This window comes from Eubalaena glacialis, chromosome 2, assembly GCF_028564815.1.
Source record: "Eubalaena glacialis isolate mEubGla1 chromosome 2, mEubGla1.1.hap2.+ XY, whole genome shotgun sequence".
Classification (NCBI taxonomy): Eukaryota; Metazoa; Chordata; class Mammalia; order Artiodactyla; family Balaenidae; genus Eubalaena; species Eubalaena glacialis.
Genome location: NC_083717.1, coordinates 16142034 through 16159555, shown reverse-complemented (window position 1 = coordinate 16159555; position 17522 = coordinate 16142034). Strand labels below are relative to the sequence as shown.

Here is a 17522-nt window from a genome sequence, read left to right as displayed (position 1 = left end):
TCTTGGCTGGTCCTTGAGCACTCCAACCCATTTATGCCTCAGGGCTTTTATACCTGCTATTCTCTCTTCCTGGAATGTATTTCCCCCAGAGATCCCCTTCACCCCCTTACTTCTTTCTGATCTCTGCTGGAAAATTTCTCTAGTGAAACCTTCTCTCAATCTGTGTCTCTCTCTCTCACACACACATACACACACACACACACACACACACACAATCTCTTCTTATCTCCTTACCTGACATTTTCTGTCTCCTTCCCCTGTGTTTTCTCCACAACACATATCCCCTTATAGTCAAATTTTATTTCCGCCATAATAATGTTAGTGGCATGAGAGCAGGGCTTTTATCTGATCACTGCCATACCTTCAGTAGAGTAAACAGTATCTGACACATAGTAATACTCAATAAACATCTATTGGATAGGTGGGTGGATAGGTGGAGAGATGTTCATATCTTTTTAAGTGTTTATATATTTTAGTTTATTATTATTATTGTTAAAATGTTAATTACTTCTATATGTAAGACACTATGTTATATGTCAGCTTCTGTTGACAGCCAAATCTCAGTGGCTTACAACCACAGGCATTTATTTCTTACTCTTAAGTATGTCGTTTGGCGAGAATAATAACAGCAAACACATGTAATTCTTGTTCATAGCTCGGTATAATTCTATGTAGTGCCAATCTATGTATCTCTGTTCTGTGGGTCCTGTCTATATGCGACCCAGGCTGATGGACCAAGTCCCTGTCTGACACATTCTGTTTTTAAGTCAGAGGGTTGGAAAAAGAAAGCATACTTAAAGCTTTTATTAGGGCATCATGTGTATTCACTTCCATTGGTCAGAGCAAGTCAAGTGATCAAGCCCAACAATGGCGCAGGGAAGTATTTGCCACAGACAGGGAGCTTGGCAGGGGCAGAGAATACAGAAAGTCCTTACAAGGGAGGGAGCTGATAAATGGTTACATTAATACCATCTATCACTCTGTGTATCATCTCATATAATCCTATTTTCTTTTAAGAGTATAAAATAGTGCCTGGTCCATCACGGGTGAAGAGATCTTGAATGTTGAATAGGATGGATGCCTTTGTTATCCCAATTTTATGGAGCAAACTGAGAAGGAGATAACCAGCCCAAGGCTATCTAGCTATAAAGTGGCAGAGTACAATGTCTGCTTCTTTGGATCATAATGTTTATCACTATTATTATATTGTTCATCAAATACATTAACCGCCCAAGGAAGAGAAAGCAATTTCCATTTAATGGGTGTGAAAAACTAAACTTAAAGAGCATCGGTGACCTGGGTAAGAATGCACAGTTGAGGGTAGGAATGAGATTTTTCACCTAAGGGGTCTGATTTCAGGGCCAAATCGCCTCCCACTCTTTGCTTAGGGAGAATGGCTGTGACCCCAGTGGCAGAGGGGAACAAAAAAGAATACAGAAAGGGAACACAAGTCATTGTTGCTACTGTTGCTGCTTTAATTATCCTGCTACATGCATTCTGTGGCTGATGTTTCCAAGGTAGAGGGAAAAGAGCTGCCAGAAACAAGGGCAGAGATGTGAAATATCAGTTACACACCGTTAGTCCCAATTTTCTGCTTTAAGTTTTGGAAGAAAAATTTGGAATTTTAAAGACTCAACTGCGTGGTTTTCATGTTGGCTTCATAGCAAAAGAAACTTTGGGCAGAAACCACAAAGCCTGCTGAAGCCATAGGTTTCATAAAGGAAGCTGATGTGATCTTACCATAAGATGAAAACGAAAATAAAAATTAGGTTTTAATAGAAATATTGCTCTTGATTATCAGTCAGTGTTTTGTCATGACATCATGTTAGCTGAGGTGGGATCAGTCCGCGTAGGTTCACTTACAGACATTGATTTGCTTTCAATATGAACATTATCTACAGCATGTTTCCTCCTTGATTAACAAAACAAAACAAATAAAAAACTAAAAAAACACAAACTATTGACCTCATGTCCAAAGAGCAGATTTGTAACCTGTAATTTTATTTTATACTAAAAGTGACTAAAAAGGAGTAGATTATTTCATTTTTACCTATTTCCTCAAAATCAACTTCTCTTTCCCCTACGTCTCCCTTGTTCCTTTTGATGACCTCAGTATCCTCGAGCAACCCAGGATTGAAATACCATAGTCATTTTTGGCTTTCCCCTTAAACTTTTAAGTTTCCCCTTAAACTCCAAAATATTTCTCACATCTGTTCTACTTTTTCCATTACCTCTGCCATGACCTTGGTTCAAAGCAGTGTTGACTCGAATGACTGAGCTTCTTAACTGCAGACATTTATTAATTTTCCTCAATAGTTTTTATGCCATAAACTTAGTTTCTTTTCACTTTGTCCTAGACCATCATTACTTGCTCCTCTAGGTCAAGTGTCTCTCATTTTCTAACTTCTAGTTGTTTCTAACAATTTTCAAATCCATTCTCAACTATGGATCGAATCTCCTTTGTTTCAATACTTTGATGACATAGATTACCATTTTAAATCTAATTCAGGAGGAAAATAGAGAAACAGCTGTTTATGCAAGATTAATTACATTTCTAGGGAAAGTAGACAATCTTAACCATGCAGTAGAATCCTATGATTCTTTGCATCAGTGTGTGAAGATGTTGTCTGTTCCCAGAGTAGATAATGATGCGGAATAATGGCAAAGTTAAATAGCTTTCCCTTCACCTTGAATTAGACCTTCAGAGTAGATTATTTAGGAAGAATTGTTGCCAGACATTCAGATTTTAAAATATTATCCCAAAGGAAGTATCTGTTTTGCATTATTCCTTCCATCTTCCATCAGAAAAGCAAGGAGTGTGTTTCTTTTAGCAGAACACATGCAACAGGAGTTTTCTTTCTTGTGTCCAAGATTAATGGTGAGATAGCTGGGTTATTTGGAAAAATAAATCTGTGACGACATAGCATCACAACACACTGTTTGCAAACTGAAAAAAAATACCTATGCACTTTTCATCGAAGTTAAAATTTCAGAATTTCAGCATGCGTATTAGATTTATTAGTTACTAGAACTACTAATTATTAGAATGAGTATCACTATCCAAGGTATTAGTGTTTTGCTTTTCCCAGGAAAGTTGTTACTAAGTCAGTGGCATATCTTGCAACTGATGATACCTTAAAATTGAGAAAGTATGGTAACTCTTTAGAGAATGCTTGACAATTTTTATGATGTTCCTCCCCTACCCACCGAATGGTTTTTGTTGTTGTTATTGCTAAACTGGCTGAGTTGATTGAATTTTTGACATCCCTCCTCCTTCACCTCAATATCTCACCAGCTTTATTTGTGCTTGATCAAGTCTCCCTTCCTTCTGCAAAGAGTAATGTTTGTTTCAGTGGCAAAATGTGTGAATTCTTTTGTGTTCATTTTTCAGATATCACCTGCAGCTTTTTACCTTCTAATACTAAGCTGTTTGGTGTATCCATTACATTTTTCTCAGGGTAGTAAATTAAATGAAAGCATTTTGCTTTGAGGTCCTCTTTTATCCATGTTTTTCAAAAGGAAATACAGACTCTGAAGAAAATTTTAGAAATGTTGGAAATATTTGCAGTTCAGTAAAAGACTTCAAGGCAAAAATGAAGAAATTTGAGACTCAGTGATTGTAATCTAAAATATTCTGGTTTTAGTGTCTTTGGTGTAGTGTCGTAAAGTGATTTAGCATATACCTAGGGAAAAATTTTGCCCAAAGCCTATGGTCCATGCAACTTAGTATTTTATTTATAAGATCTTATGAAAAACCCAAACGAACTTTTGGCCAACTCAATAAGTTTCTAGAAAATAAAATTCGACAAATAACTGAATTTATTTAGTTTATAAAATTCGACAAATAACTATCTTTGAAAGATAGTAGAATGTCTTTAAATATGGAAAATATCTTGTGCTACCTGGAAAATTTTATTGAATCCATGTGGTAGAGCAAAAATATTTCAAAAAGAGCTGATTTGCTACTGGAGAAAGAAAAAACAAGAGGCAATGCGTAATATGAGGCAAAGAGCTGTGTCACAATTGTTAAATCATATCCAAAGAGTAGCTATGTTTCAGTAAAACCTACTATCCTAGGAAGTAGACCTAGCACAGACACTTTAGTACGATTATGCTAAATATAGTCGTTTCAGCTTGTGGTTATAACTCCAGGTTATTATGTTAAGTGCAATAGGAAAACTAGGAGACGCTTTTCTCCTGGTGCTGTAGATATTTCAAAATTTTTTTTTTTTTCTCAAGAAGATAGTATGAAGAGGTAAGTTTTACTCCCTCTCTTTTATTTTTATGTTTTTATTATTTTTTTTCACACACACACACTGTATTTTATTTTTACAAGAGATAAATAGACTGACACCAAGCATTGTACATGGATGACCACAACAAAAGCAACAATGATTGCAATTACCAAACATGAAACACACTCATACTATGTCATAATATTGACATTCAAATTTTTTATTGTTCTGAAGATTGATTATGTTTAAGCCTCAAGTAGACTTTTAGATTTTTAAATTAAATGTATTTCTTAACATCAGAAGTCACAAGAAAAACATATGCATTGTTCCTTGGAGATAAAGAACAACCATGCATATTAGTCAAGTAATTCACACAGTTGTGATATGTCTAAAGCTGGCAATAATTTATCAGGGGCTCAGGATGTTAAAATATCAGTTTTACTTGTTTAATTACCAGTGTGGGAATAGCTGTAAGGAGGGAAGTCTAGTATAAAACAGTTGGAAAATATATTTTTACCAGAAAGATTATATTAGGGTAGCATGAAGTATATCATAGTTGTTACAAGGAATTCACAGAGCAAGGAATTAGAACATTGAGTCCATCTGGAGCCTGAGTCATCTAGGGTGACAGCTGTGCAGGTGAGTTGGTTTCCCTTTGGCTTAGGGATGTGGAAGAAAATCAGATCAAACCAGACTAATCTCTGCTTCTTGGTGTTCAGTTATTTGCATTTCACCTTTCAATTTTGTCTCATCTGCAAAGCTTTTAGTGTTTTTTATTTTAAGAGTATTAACTCTACCATTGCTACCAACTTCAGCATTTCTAAACAATCATAGGTTTAAAAAGAATCACAAGTTTTGCTATGGAGTGAATGTTCCAATATTCATATGTTGAAACCTTAACCCCCAATGTGATGGTATTTGGAGGTGGGGCCTTTGGAAGGTAATTTGGGTTGATGAAGTTGATGCCCTCATGATGGGATTAGTGCTTTTATAAGAAGAGGAAAAGATGTGAGATCTCTCTCTCTCTGCATGCATGTACCAAGGAAGGCCATGTAAGGACATCACCTGGAAGAGAGCCCTCAGAACCCAGCCACATTGGTACCCTGATATTGGACTTTCAGCCTCTAGAACTGTGAGAAATAAATTGTTGTCTAAGCCCCCCAGTCTGTGGGATTCTATTATAGCAGCCCAGACTGACTAAGATGGGCTTATTGTTCTAGGTATGTTTTACTATTAAGGTTGTTCACAATTTATATATTTTCAAAATGTGAAGTCTATCCTTATACTGTATGAAGTCATTTCTTGTATCACCTGAGTTAAGAACATGATTCTTTAATAAGAAATACTTCTCTGAGTCATAGCAGAGTAAAACAAACTGACTTCTTGTTCCTTACATGAAAGTATAAACCATCTGTGAGGGTCAGAGATGTGTCAGGAGACTTGCAGTCCTTGCCATGCCTCAGGCTCCAAATGATGTCTTGGTCTAACCATGTGTCTGGGCTCTGTTTTACTTCTACATGGCAGATCCCAAGGAATCAGTGGCAACTCCATCTTTCCAGTTATACCACCATTTCCAGAATTGGACTTTGGAGTAAGAAACACTTTCTTCCAATAATTCTTTTGGTGCTCTCAAATACAAACATATTACACTTATCTTTTAAGATTCACTAATTCTGGTAGAATAACAAAGAGTAATGAGGAAAGGACAAAGAATTTTAAGATTTTCCTATTTCTTTTTTAGAGTAGTGATATTTTTACCTACCTGGGATCCAGGTCATTTTACCTGGATCATTTGTGAGATAGAAAATGAGTTGTCTCTATTTTTCCTGAGTATGGACTCATCTACCTCCTTTTTCTAAGATAGCCACGCATGTCTATGATTTCTTCTTAAGTGAGGGACTGTTTCCTAGTATAAATTGAAACCAGGCCTAAAGATGCAGTTAAGACTACTGATTTTAATAATGTGGCAGACCAGATGATCTGAAAACTGTAACACTACATATACCTAGAAATGTCAAATATAACATGCATTTTTAAAAATGTTAAGCTGAGGTTAAAAAAGAGAAATGCCCACATGAGAGAAATAGAAAATGGAAAAATAGAACAGAAAGCATAATGTGATTGCCAAAGTTAGGGAGTAAAGAGAATATAGGATGGATGAGAGGCAGGAAAAGGAGAGAAGAGGGCCAAAAGGGGTATATCATCCCTAGGTGGAGGTGCCAGTGGTGTTCCAAAAGGAACAACTCAAAGTTAATCTAGAAGGACTCTTCTACAAACTAGATGATAAAGGATTCTCACATAAAAATCAAGCACAAAACATTATGGTTGCCAACCTCCAAAATAGCCCCCAGTAATCCCCACCTCTTGGTATTCATGATCTGTGGACCAGGCCCCTCCCATATTGAGTAGGACTGACCTGTGTAACTAATGACCCATGTGGCAATGACTGGGTGTGATTTCCAAAGCTAGGCTTCTGCTGTCTTCCTTTGGATCACTCATTCTGGGGGAAGTCAGACACCATGTCCGAAGGATACACAAGCAGCCCTATGGAGAAAGCCCAGGAACTGAGACCTTCTGCCAACAGTAGCCTAAATTCCCAGGCATGAGCCCCCTTGGAAAGCAGGTCTTCCATCCCTGGTCAAGTCTTTAGATGACTGCAGCCTTGGCTGACATCTTGACAGTAATCTTATGAGACCCTGAATTAGAACCCACCAAGCTAAGCCTCTTCTGCGTTTCAGACTTACAGAAGTTGTGTGAGATAATAAGTGTTTATTAGTTTAAAATTCTAAGGTTTGTGGAAATTTGTTATGCAACAAATAGAAAACTAATAAATAATTTAAAATATTAAAGGACTCTAAGCCATAAGAAAATAGCATGATGTTGTCCAAAAAAAAAAAAAACCCAGAAAATTTTGAAAGAAGTATCAAATTGGCCATCGTGAAGTGAGAAATAAAATCAATGAAATAAAAATCCCAGTGGATGAATTAAATAGCTGATTCGATGCTGTGATTAGTCTTCTGGAGAATAACTATGAGGAAATTTCAGGGAGCAGCAGAGAGAGATAGAAAAGGAAAATGGAAGGGATAGATTTACTTGAAGGATAGATCATAAAAGCTAATGGAGTTCCAGAGAGAGAATAAAGAAAATGGAGGAGAAGCAATTTTCAAAGATATAATGGCTAAGAATTAACATAAGATTTAAGAAGCCTATTCAACCTCATGCAAAATATTAGAATAAATCCAGGTCTAGGCTTATGGAAATGAATTAGAAAAAACTTAATGAAAGAGAAGATTATGGTAAAAATAGCCAGAGATTAAAATACAGTTACAAAAGAACTGCAATCAGATTAATAGATGACTTCACAATAGCAAGAATGGAAGTAGGAAGACAGTTGAAATTATTTTCAAAGTTCTGAGAAAAAATAACTGTTAGTCTAGAGCAAAGCAAAATTCTTTCAGGAATGAGGGTGAAAATAGGCACTCAGAGCATGACATCCAAAAACAAACAAAAAATGATTTCACTGCACCAGACTCCTACCAAATGAACTATGTAAATGTGAACATTTAAAGGAGACAGAATGAGCTCAACAAGGGCTGAGATGCAAAAGAGAAGAGACAGCAAAGAAAATGGCAAACGTGTGGGTAATTCTAGATATACCAGTGGATGATGAGCATGTGGTATGACCAGAATGTTTATACACTACTGAGAAGTATAGAAATTGATACAATTACTTTTGAAAGCAGTTTGGCATTATCTAGTAAAGTTAGATGTGCATCCTCTGTGACCAAGCGATTCCACACGTAGGTACCGCAGGAGAAATGTACAAAGAAACAAAACCTCAGAGTCAACTCAAAAACTACTGATGGTAGAATGGCTATATAACATATGTTACATATTCATATAGTGAAACATTATACAGCAGTCAACACAGCTAAACTGCAAGAACACACATTAGTTTGGATGGATGAATGTGCAATGTTCAGGAAAAAATCAAGTTGCAGATTATATAGAGAATGGAGTCCATTCATCTAAAGTTTGAATCTAAACAACATTTTATTTATTTAAAAAGGACGTACATGGTGCTCCATGTATATGGTCACTATTCTAAGAATTTCACAATAAGTTATTTAGTCACATAAGCTAATAAGTAAGCACTGTAAGATGTTATTTGGTATATATGCAAATGAAGAAGATGTAAACACAAATGAAAGCAAAGAAATAAAAAACACAAATTTCAGTGTACTGTGAACCAGGAGAGATGCCAATGAGGGGATGGAGTCAGCAGAGAAACACTGGAGGGTTCAAAACTGTTTGTGAATTTCATTTCCATAAACTGGAAGGTAAATATATGGCTATTCTCCTTCTTCTTTAAACCAGGCATATATTTTATGTCCATTCTTATATATGTATAATATATTTCATAATAAAATATAAAATGATAAGTGAGAGAAGTTTGAGTTGCGCCAATAGATTAATAGATCAAAAAGTGGCCATTCATGTGAAAAAAAATTGTATTTAGATTCTCATCACAGATAATAGATAACAGTAGAGCCCAGATGGAGGAAAGATCTAAATATGAAAAATAAAACTATCAAAATTTTATGGAAATTATAGAAAACATATTTATGATATTAGAATAGGGAAGATTATTTTTTGGTGAAATTTTAAAGCACAAACCATAAAGGAAATGATTGATATATTCAAATTAGAGTTTTTTTATTCTGAAAGACACCATAGAAAATGGAAAGACTAGATTAGGAGAGCGTATTTGTCACTTAGACAAATGATTGAGGATTAGTATGGAGAATATGGGATTAATTTAAACCTGTAAATTAATAAGAAAAAGACAATGGATTCAGTAGAGAAAAAGAGCAGGGTATGTGAATAGTTAGTCAAAAACGAGAGTAAGATACTTGTGTGGCCCCTAAAAAAAGTCTCAATAATTAGGGAAATACAAGTTAGAATATCAAGGAATTATTATTTCAGACCTGTTACCCTGGCAAACGTTAAAAAAAATCTGATGATGCCAACTGTTGGCTGGAATATGAGAAATGCACACGTTTCTGGGTGGAAATGGATAAACCACCTTTGAAAACAACTACTTAAGTTGACTGATTACATACCCTGTAACTTTGAAATTTCATTTCAAGGTACCTTGCCTTGGAAATACTCTGGCATATGTTTGCAAAGAGAAATGTACAAAGACATCCATTGTAGCACACTTTATAGATATTCTTACTGTTCTGCTTGAGAAGAGATATACCAGCTACAGACTATTCATACAATAAATATTTGACTCCAGGTATTCATTTAATTGAATACCCTAACCAGTTAAATGAATGAATTGATTCTGTATGTAGCAATAGAGATAAATCTGAAAAATATGTTTTGAGTCAAGATTGCAAATTCAAAATAAATATGAATATTATTTATGTAAAATTTTCTAAGACACAAAATAGTATATATTTTAAATGGAACATGTATGTTTGAGATAAGGATACAAAAACATGCATGAAGACTCACTATATTCAGGATGTTAATTCTTCCTAACTTGATCTATAGAGTTAATGTAATCTCAATCAAAATCCCAGCAAATTATTTTGTGAATATAGAAAAACTAATTCTGAAGTGTATATCGAGAGGCAAAAGACCCAGAATATCCAACACAATATTGAAGGAGAACAAAGTTGGAGGACTGACACTACCCAACTTCAAGACTTATTATAAAGCTACAGTAATCAAGACAGTGTGGTATTGGTGAAAAAACAGAGAAATATATCATTGGAAGAGCATAGAGAGCCAAAAATCTACCCATGTAAATATAGTCAACTAATCTTTGACAAAGGAGTAAAGGCAATTCAATGGGAAAAAGATGGTCTTTTCCAAAGATGGTGCTGGAACTAGACATCCATGTGAAAAAAAAAAAAAAAGAATCTAGACACAGACTTTATACCCTTCGCAAAAGTGAACTCAGAGTGGATTGTAGACCTAAATCTAAAATGCAAAACTATAAAATTCCTAAGATAACATAGGAGAAAATCTAGATGACTTTGGTTATAGTGATGACTTTTTAGATACTACACCAAGGAAAATCATTTAAAGAAATAATTGATAAATTATACTTGATTAAAATTGAAAACTTCTCTGTGAACGACATTTTTAAGGGATGGAGAAGACAGTTCACAGACTGGGAGAAGAAGACCTATCTGATGAAGGAGTTATCCAACATATACAAGGAACACTGTAAGCTCAACAGTGAGAAAATCAACAGATTAAAAAACAGGCAAAAGATCTGAGCAGACATCTCACCACAGCAGATATATAGATGTCAAATGAGTATATGAAAAGATGCCCAGTCAACCAAGATGTTCTTCAGTAGGAAATTAATAAACTGTGGTATATCCAGACAATGGATATACTATTCAGTGCTGGATTAATATCCAGACAATGAATACTATTCAGTGCTGAAAAGAAACATACTATTAAGCCATGAAAAGACTTGGAGTAAACTTAAATGCATATTAATAAGTGGAAGAAACCAACATGAAAAGCCTACATACTGTATGATTCTAATTATATAACATTCTGGAAAACACTATGGGGACAGTAAAAGGATCAATATTTGCCAGGGATTGGGGGCAGGGACGGACAGATAAGCAGAGCATAGAGGTTTTTTAGCGTAGTGAAACTATTCTGTATGACACGCTAATGGTGGGAGCCTGTCATTATGCATTTATTAAAACCCACAGAATGTAAAACACCAACAGTGAACGCTAATGTAAACTGGAAAAGCAACAATGGATTGTTGAGTTTGCAAGGAGAGCCTGCGCATGCATACCTGGTCTCTTAGTTTCCTCTTTTTTTGGAGAGAGTTAGCTGAAGGAAGCATGAGATCTGCTCAGCTCCTCCTTGCTGTGGTTCACAATGGTCAGCTTCTGTATAGAAGTTTCCAGCACAGGTTATAACTTAGTCTGTTTATGTCTGAGTTGCACACTCTGAAAGATTACCTGCCTACAGATATAGGCTATTTTTTTCCAGTATCAACTTCATCCGTAAAAAGGTTGATATTTTGATCTACTAGCTGCCCTACACTTCAGTCTTAGTTCTTAATTGCTTCAAAACCTGAGCTAAGAAATAAAGTACTCTTTATTGGACTCTCCTCAAATTCCCCAAAGCACCCAAATCCCCAGTCCTCTAGACACTGGATGTGTAATATTGCTCAGGTCTTTGCTGTCCCCTGCAAAACATCTCTGCTTTGGTTTATTAGTTGCCTGGAATTAAAGTAAAAGCTCAGCTGTTCTCTCGTCCCCATGTCAGAGCCACCAGCAAATCATTCTCCACGCTAATGCCTGATAAGTACTTCTTGAAGTGGAAATTTTATATCTTGGTGTTTCTCCACAGCTTTTTATATTTACTTCAAAATCCTAGTTGGTCCCACTTAGCTGTGACCTGATAACCCTCTCCTCTCTAGTCCCGTATCTAATGACTCCATCAGATGCATTCTTACCATATCCCAAGATAGTCTTCTTGTCAAACTCTCACAGTATTCCAGAAAACAACAGGAAAATATATTCCTCTGTCTTCACATGAGTCTTTTCTCCTTGCCTCAAAAGACCTTGTACCCTTCTTTATGTACCCAGCAACAAATCATCCTTTAAAGCTAAAAAGTGTATATGTATAACTGCATCGCTTTGCTTTATACCTGAAACTAATAAAACATTGTTAATCAACTATACTCCAATATAAAATAAAAAGTTAAAAAAACCCAAAACTAAAAACTTAGTTTAAACATCACCATGCCAGGAAGTCTTCCCCATCTGATACAGACTTTTCCTGTGTTCTCTTAATATACTGTACAATCTTAACCTTTGTTCATCTATTCATTCATTCACTCTGTCATCCATCCATCCTTCCATCCCTCCTCCCATCCTTCCATCCCTCCTTCATCCTTCCATCCATCTGTATAGCTATTCACTCACTTCACAATGATAGTGTACCCACCATATACCATGGTCTGTGGATGTGAATACAGGAGTTAAGGGATAGGTGTCATTCTTGCCTCCATCATGTTAAAATCTCTATCCTAAACTTATCCCATGGAACTGTAATGAAAGAATTTCCTGACTGCCTTATCCACTAGTCTGTAAACTCTTTTATGGCAGCGACAGCATGTTTGGCTTTAAATCCACTACATCGACCATGTATATGACACAGATGTTATTAATAAGTGCTTATTGGATAGCTTACTGTCTAAATCAATCAACTTCTATAAATTTCTTCTAAACTCTGTAATATCAGAAATTATAGCTTATTTAAATATTTCTGGGTGAATACTTTTGGTTTGGGTCTATCTAGCAACCTTGGATCCCAACTGTGTGGGGATATGTGAAACAAAGAGGAGATGTTAAGTTCATTGTAGCAGTGGAAGAACAAAGTTTATTCACCTAGTGGACGAGGAGGTTTAACCTGACCTTGACTCTGGTTCCTACGCCAGCACCTGGGATTCGCTTGGTTCCTGCTGATCTTCCAAGCCCTGTTCTTGAGCCTCCCATTTGTTCAGTGAGCTCTGAAGAGCTGTTCAATAATTTCCATCTGCACCTTCACTTATTTTTGTAATCAAAGATATCTAAAGTTATTTGCCATGACTAAAGCCATGAACCCCAACTTATATGCTTACATAAAGAAGTTCAGCAGATTAGCAAATACTATCAAATATTCTTTATAATGTTGAAGCATACTTAATAAAGTTTATTGTGTGAAATCTTTAAAGAAATGGAAAAATCTGCAAAATGATACTTGTCTATTATTTCAAGGTAATTTGCCAGTGGACCTTCCAACTCCACCAGAAACTTCAGTTCCAGTAACCTTACCTCCACACAACTGTACCGACAATGAATTTGTTTGCAGGTCTGATGGTCAATGTGTTGAAAATATCCAGAAATGTGATTTTAGATATGACTGCCCTGACAAATCAGATGAATCATCCTGCGGTACGTGAATTCCTAAATTTTGCATTAAATATAGCCATAAAACTGATAAGAAAATACTAGTGTTATCTCAAGTAGCGTGGCATAGTGTCCTAGTTAGAAAATTTCAACCTGGCTTAAAGCAGTTTCTTAACATAAAGACTATTTGTATAGAAAATGATAGAAGAATCAGCATACATTCTTGTATCATGTCCAACAAGAGGTGTCTTTAAATTAATATTTAAATTCAAAATACTTGTTTTCATGGACTTAGCTTGATTCCAGAGCTATCATTTATCATTTTTATTCATCCCCCTTTTTGTCTCTGTTTGTCACAATCACTAAATAGAAATGTTTAGGGAAGAAGCATAATACCCTCAAATTAGATGAATCTGCTCAAATTTTGCCATTGTCAAAATGCACACATAAAATGAATACTATGTCACATGTGCAGAGTGAATAAGAAAACCAATCCTAATACATGTGGACACTTCAACGGCTAGGTACTGTTGAAAGATGGTTTTCATTTATTGACACTTGCCAATCTATGGCTTCTCCTAAATGGATCAAGGCAAATTATTTAATTTAGAAGTGAACTTCTCAGTCAAAGATACAAACTGAGAGGAGAAAAATTAGTCTGTGTCTGAATGGGCAAAACAGAGGATCAGAAGGAATAAACACTTGTGATTTTTTTCCCCTTCCCTGCTCTTTATTAAGTTGTATGTGAATTTACCATAATATTGCTCAAGTGTCTTGATAATACTGACAGTTTAGAACATACAGATAATACAGCGTATAGTGAAATTCTAATTTGTCTCATGTCAGCCTCGTCAAGGAATTCTAAAACTTAAAAAATAACAAATACACAATAAACTAATCCAGACCAAAAAACCTCATAAAATCAAAGCTAATTCACTCTGTGAATAAGATGGGACAGTAATTAACTCAAGGTGGTCAGGAAGATGTACTGTGCATCACAGATGTAAGATAATATAATGGATGATGCTGTGGTATTCAGACTCCCTCATGGGAAGACACTAAAATCCTCTTCTGATCACACATAAGTCGTCTTTGTAAAAGTTTACACAAAATCTAATTAATTACACCTAGTGAGCATCTTTAGTAAATACTGACTTTCTTCTTAGTTCAACTTTGAAACTTTAGTAGTGCCGTTTATGATTGGATGGGAAGTTTTGGTAAGTTCTGTAAATGTCCTGAATGAATGTCTACTATTAAATTATTAAAATCATGGGGATATTTATTTATTTTGATTAAACATGAATTATTACAGTTTATTTCTGAACAAATTGTGTCTTGCCTTCGCCATCTCTTTGTAAAATGAACTATTGTGATAAATCTGCTTGTCATCTACAGTCATATTTTGTAATTTTTTCATTGTGATAATACAATATAAGATCTACCCTCTTAATAAATTTTTAAGTGTACAGTACAGTATCGTTGACTGTAGGTACAATGTTGTACAGCAGATCTTAGCTTGCCTGAAACTCTATGTCCTCTAATTTTTAAAAAATCTACAATTTTTAAAATCTTTTTTAATAATATGATGAACAGGATTCTATTGAATTCTAAATCTCTTCACAAAATAAGTATAATTATATGATCAATATTAATATCAGAGATTAAATAACACACCTGAATGTCATGATTAAAATCACTTTTTTTGATGGAGTTTTCCTTCTCAAATTTTATGTTAAATCATGAACCCAAGTTTCTAAGTGATAGTAGTGGTAGCCTATGCCATCACCGTTTATGCCATTTAAAACCTGGAGTACGGGCTTCCCTGGTGGTGCAGTGGTTGAGAATCTGCCCGCCAATGCAGGGGACACGGGTTCAAGCCCTGGTCTGGGAAGATCCCACATGCCGCGGAGCAACTGGGCCCGTGAGCCACAACTACTGAGCCTGCGCGTCTGGAGCCTGTGCTCCGCAACAAGAGAGGCCGCGACAGTGAGAGGCCCGCGCACCGTGATGAAGAGTGGCCCCCGCTCGCCACAACTAAAGAAAGCCCTCGCACAGAAACGAAGACCCAACACAGCCAAAAATAAATAAATAAATTAAAAAAAAAAAAAACAAAAAAACTAAACAAAACCTGGAGTACACACCAGGCTTTCCATTGTATACACAAGACCTCATTGAATTGAATCTTTTCTTTTATTCAAGAAGTAGAGGATTTAAGACAGACAGATACATGAACACATCAGAGAGAGAAGGAGAGAGAGAGGAGGAGAGAAAAAGAGAGCATTTGTTTTCACACACAACTTATGGATTTAAAAAATCACTGGACTTTTAATTTTGTTTGATATTAGAATACAGTCATTACAAGAATATTGAAAACTTTCAAGGGAAGAGGTTCAATATAAAAGCTGTTGTAAATCTTGTAGCTTTGAATTTAAGTAATTTGGAATTTGGGATTTAGCTTTGCGATAATACTGTGAAAAAAGAACAGACTTATCAGAACTCGGAGGTCATATAAGCAATGTAAGTGCTGTGTCGGAAGAGAGTGGCAATTCTTAAATTGCTGCTTTCAGAGCGAATTAAAATCTCACTTCTCTATGAAAGCAGAATCTTCAGTATGTGTGTTTATCTCCACATTTCAGTTAATATAGATATTTGAATATAATACACCTAGATTTCTTTAAAACTCTTCTAGTGATTATGTAAACAATTCGCCTAATTATTTCAGTTATGCTTAAAAGTTAGATTATAATTTAAAGAAACCCCAAGAGTAAGAACGTGCTGATGCAGATGGAAATCGCCATTTATTAATACATTTATTGTGATTAGCTCATCTTATCTCTGTCCCATCCTATTCAAGCTATGGAAGTTTGCAGCTTTGAAAAAGGAAGCCTGTGTAAATGGTACCAGCCAATCTCAGAAAAAGTAATTCAAGATTCAAACACATTCAGGTGGGGACTTGGTAATGGAACCAGTATTCATCATGGGGAGGAAAATCACAGGCCGTCGGTGGATCATACAACGTAAGTGACCACGCATTTGGAACATGTCTGTTAGGGACTATTTATTAAGCATTTCCCAAATTCCTGCCACACCACCTTACCCTAAGTTAGTGCTCTTGTAAAGATGAAGGTTTAAGTGAGAGCATAAGTGGGCTAAGTGTACTCTTTCTTACAAAATTAAAAAAATTTTTAATTAAAAAATAGTAAATGCTCTTATAAAAGTCATAGACACCAGAGAAAAGCATGAATAAATAAAGAAAAATTATTTGTAATATCACCACTCATCGAAAAGCACTGTTAATAAGTTGTTTTAGAATTATCTATTCATTCCTTCCCCTCCAAATTTCTTTTCTCCTTTTCTTCCTTTTTCAGCTCCTCCTCCAACACCTTGCCCCTTTCCCTCTTCTTCCAGTCTTTGCTCTTTATCATCATTTATTTTGGTCTTTTCTTTCGAGGTTTAATAACTCATACCTTTCCCCTGTTTTGTAGTCCACAAATATATTGAGTGCTCACTTCCTACAAGATCCCATTCTTCCTCTTTCGTTTTATTGATTTCAAGGCAATGTTACTGAAGACAGCAAAGGAATCCCCATTTATATTACAGAGAATCTTTTCCAAACCTTTATGCCTTCACACTTCTCCTCAGTTAAAGCTTCATGACCCCCAGTTCCTAGGCTGCTGCTTCAAAGAAAACTAAAGGTATATCCACTGTCCAGTCCATCATTGCCCTGGCCAACTTGACCTTGCACTCAAGAGGACCATGGTTATCTTAAGTGTACAATGATTTTTCTTTCCCTGGGCTGACTTTTTCACCCTGGCTTTCTGAGCTCCCTTTTGTTCTTTTTGTTCTATTAAAATGGTTCCAGTTTTACCATCATTTTATTTAAACGTCTGCAGCCCGGTTGCCCAAAGTATATAGAGTAGTAGATATTCATACTGCTTTGTTTTGATCACATTTGACAGTTGGCAAGTAATTTTTGAAATTTCAGGATACAAAATTTCCTTGGGCTGCTTCTGACATAAAAAAGCACAGGGTAATTTCAGAAAGTTTCTGTGGCTCATGCAAATAAGCCATACTTCATTAATAAACTATTTCTGTAAAGAAAAAGGCAGACTAGAATCTCACTTCTAGGTGGTAAAAGTATAAACAGAAATATGGCAGCATATAAGCAAAGGAATATAATCGGCTTTTAACTTGTCTCTGACTCTCACCCCCTGCCTCCAATAGACTGCAAATTCCTTGAGGAATTTCAAGGATGGTGATTCCCATTATTGCATTATTTCTAAGGCTCATTATGTATTAAGTCCCAGTAGTTATTTGTTGAGTGAGTTAGTTGATGATTAGG

General features: G+C 35.7%; 1 protein-coding gene across 1 annotated transcript in view; it reads left to right on the top strand.

Annotated features, from left to right (window-relative positions):
* The window catches only part of MALRD1 (MAM and LDL receptor class A domain containing 1), a 607787-nt gene that overhangs the window by 199482 nt on the left and 390783 nt on the right, over nt 1-17522 (top strand). The window contains exons 21-22 of the mRNA XM_061181405.1: nt 13049-13225; nt 16035-16197. Of these exons, the coding sequence (XP_061037388.1) occupies nt 13049-13225; nt 16035-16197 (340 nt within the window). The remainder of the gene's footprint in view (nt 1-13048; nt 13226-16034; nt 16198-17522) is intronic.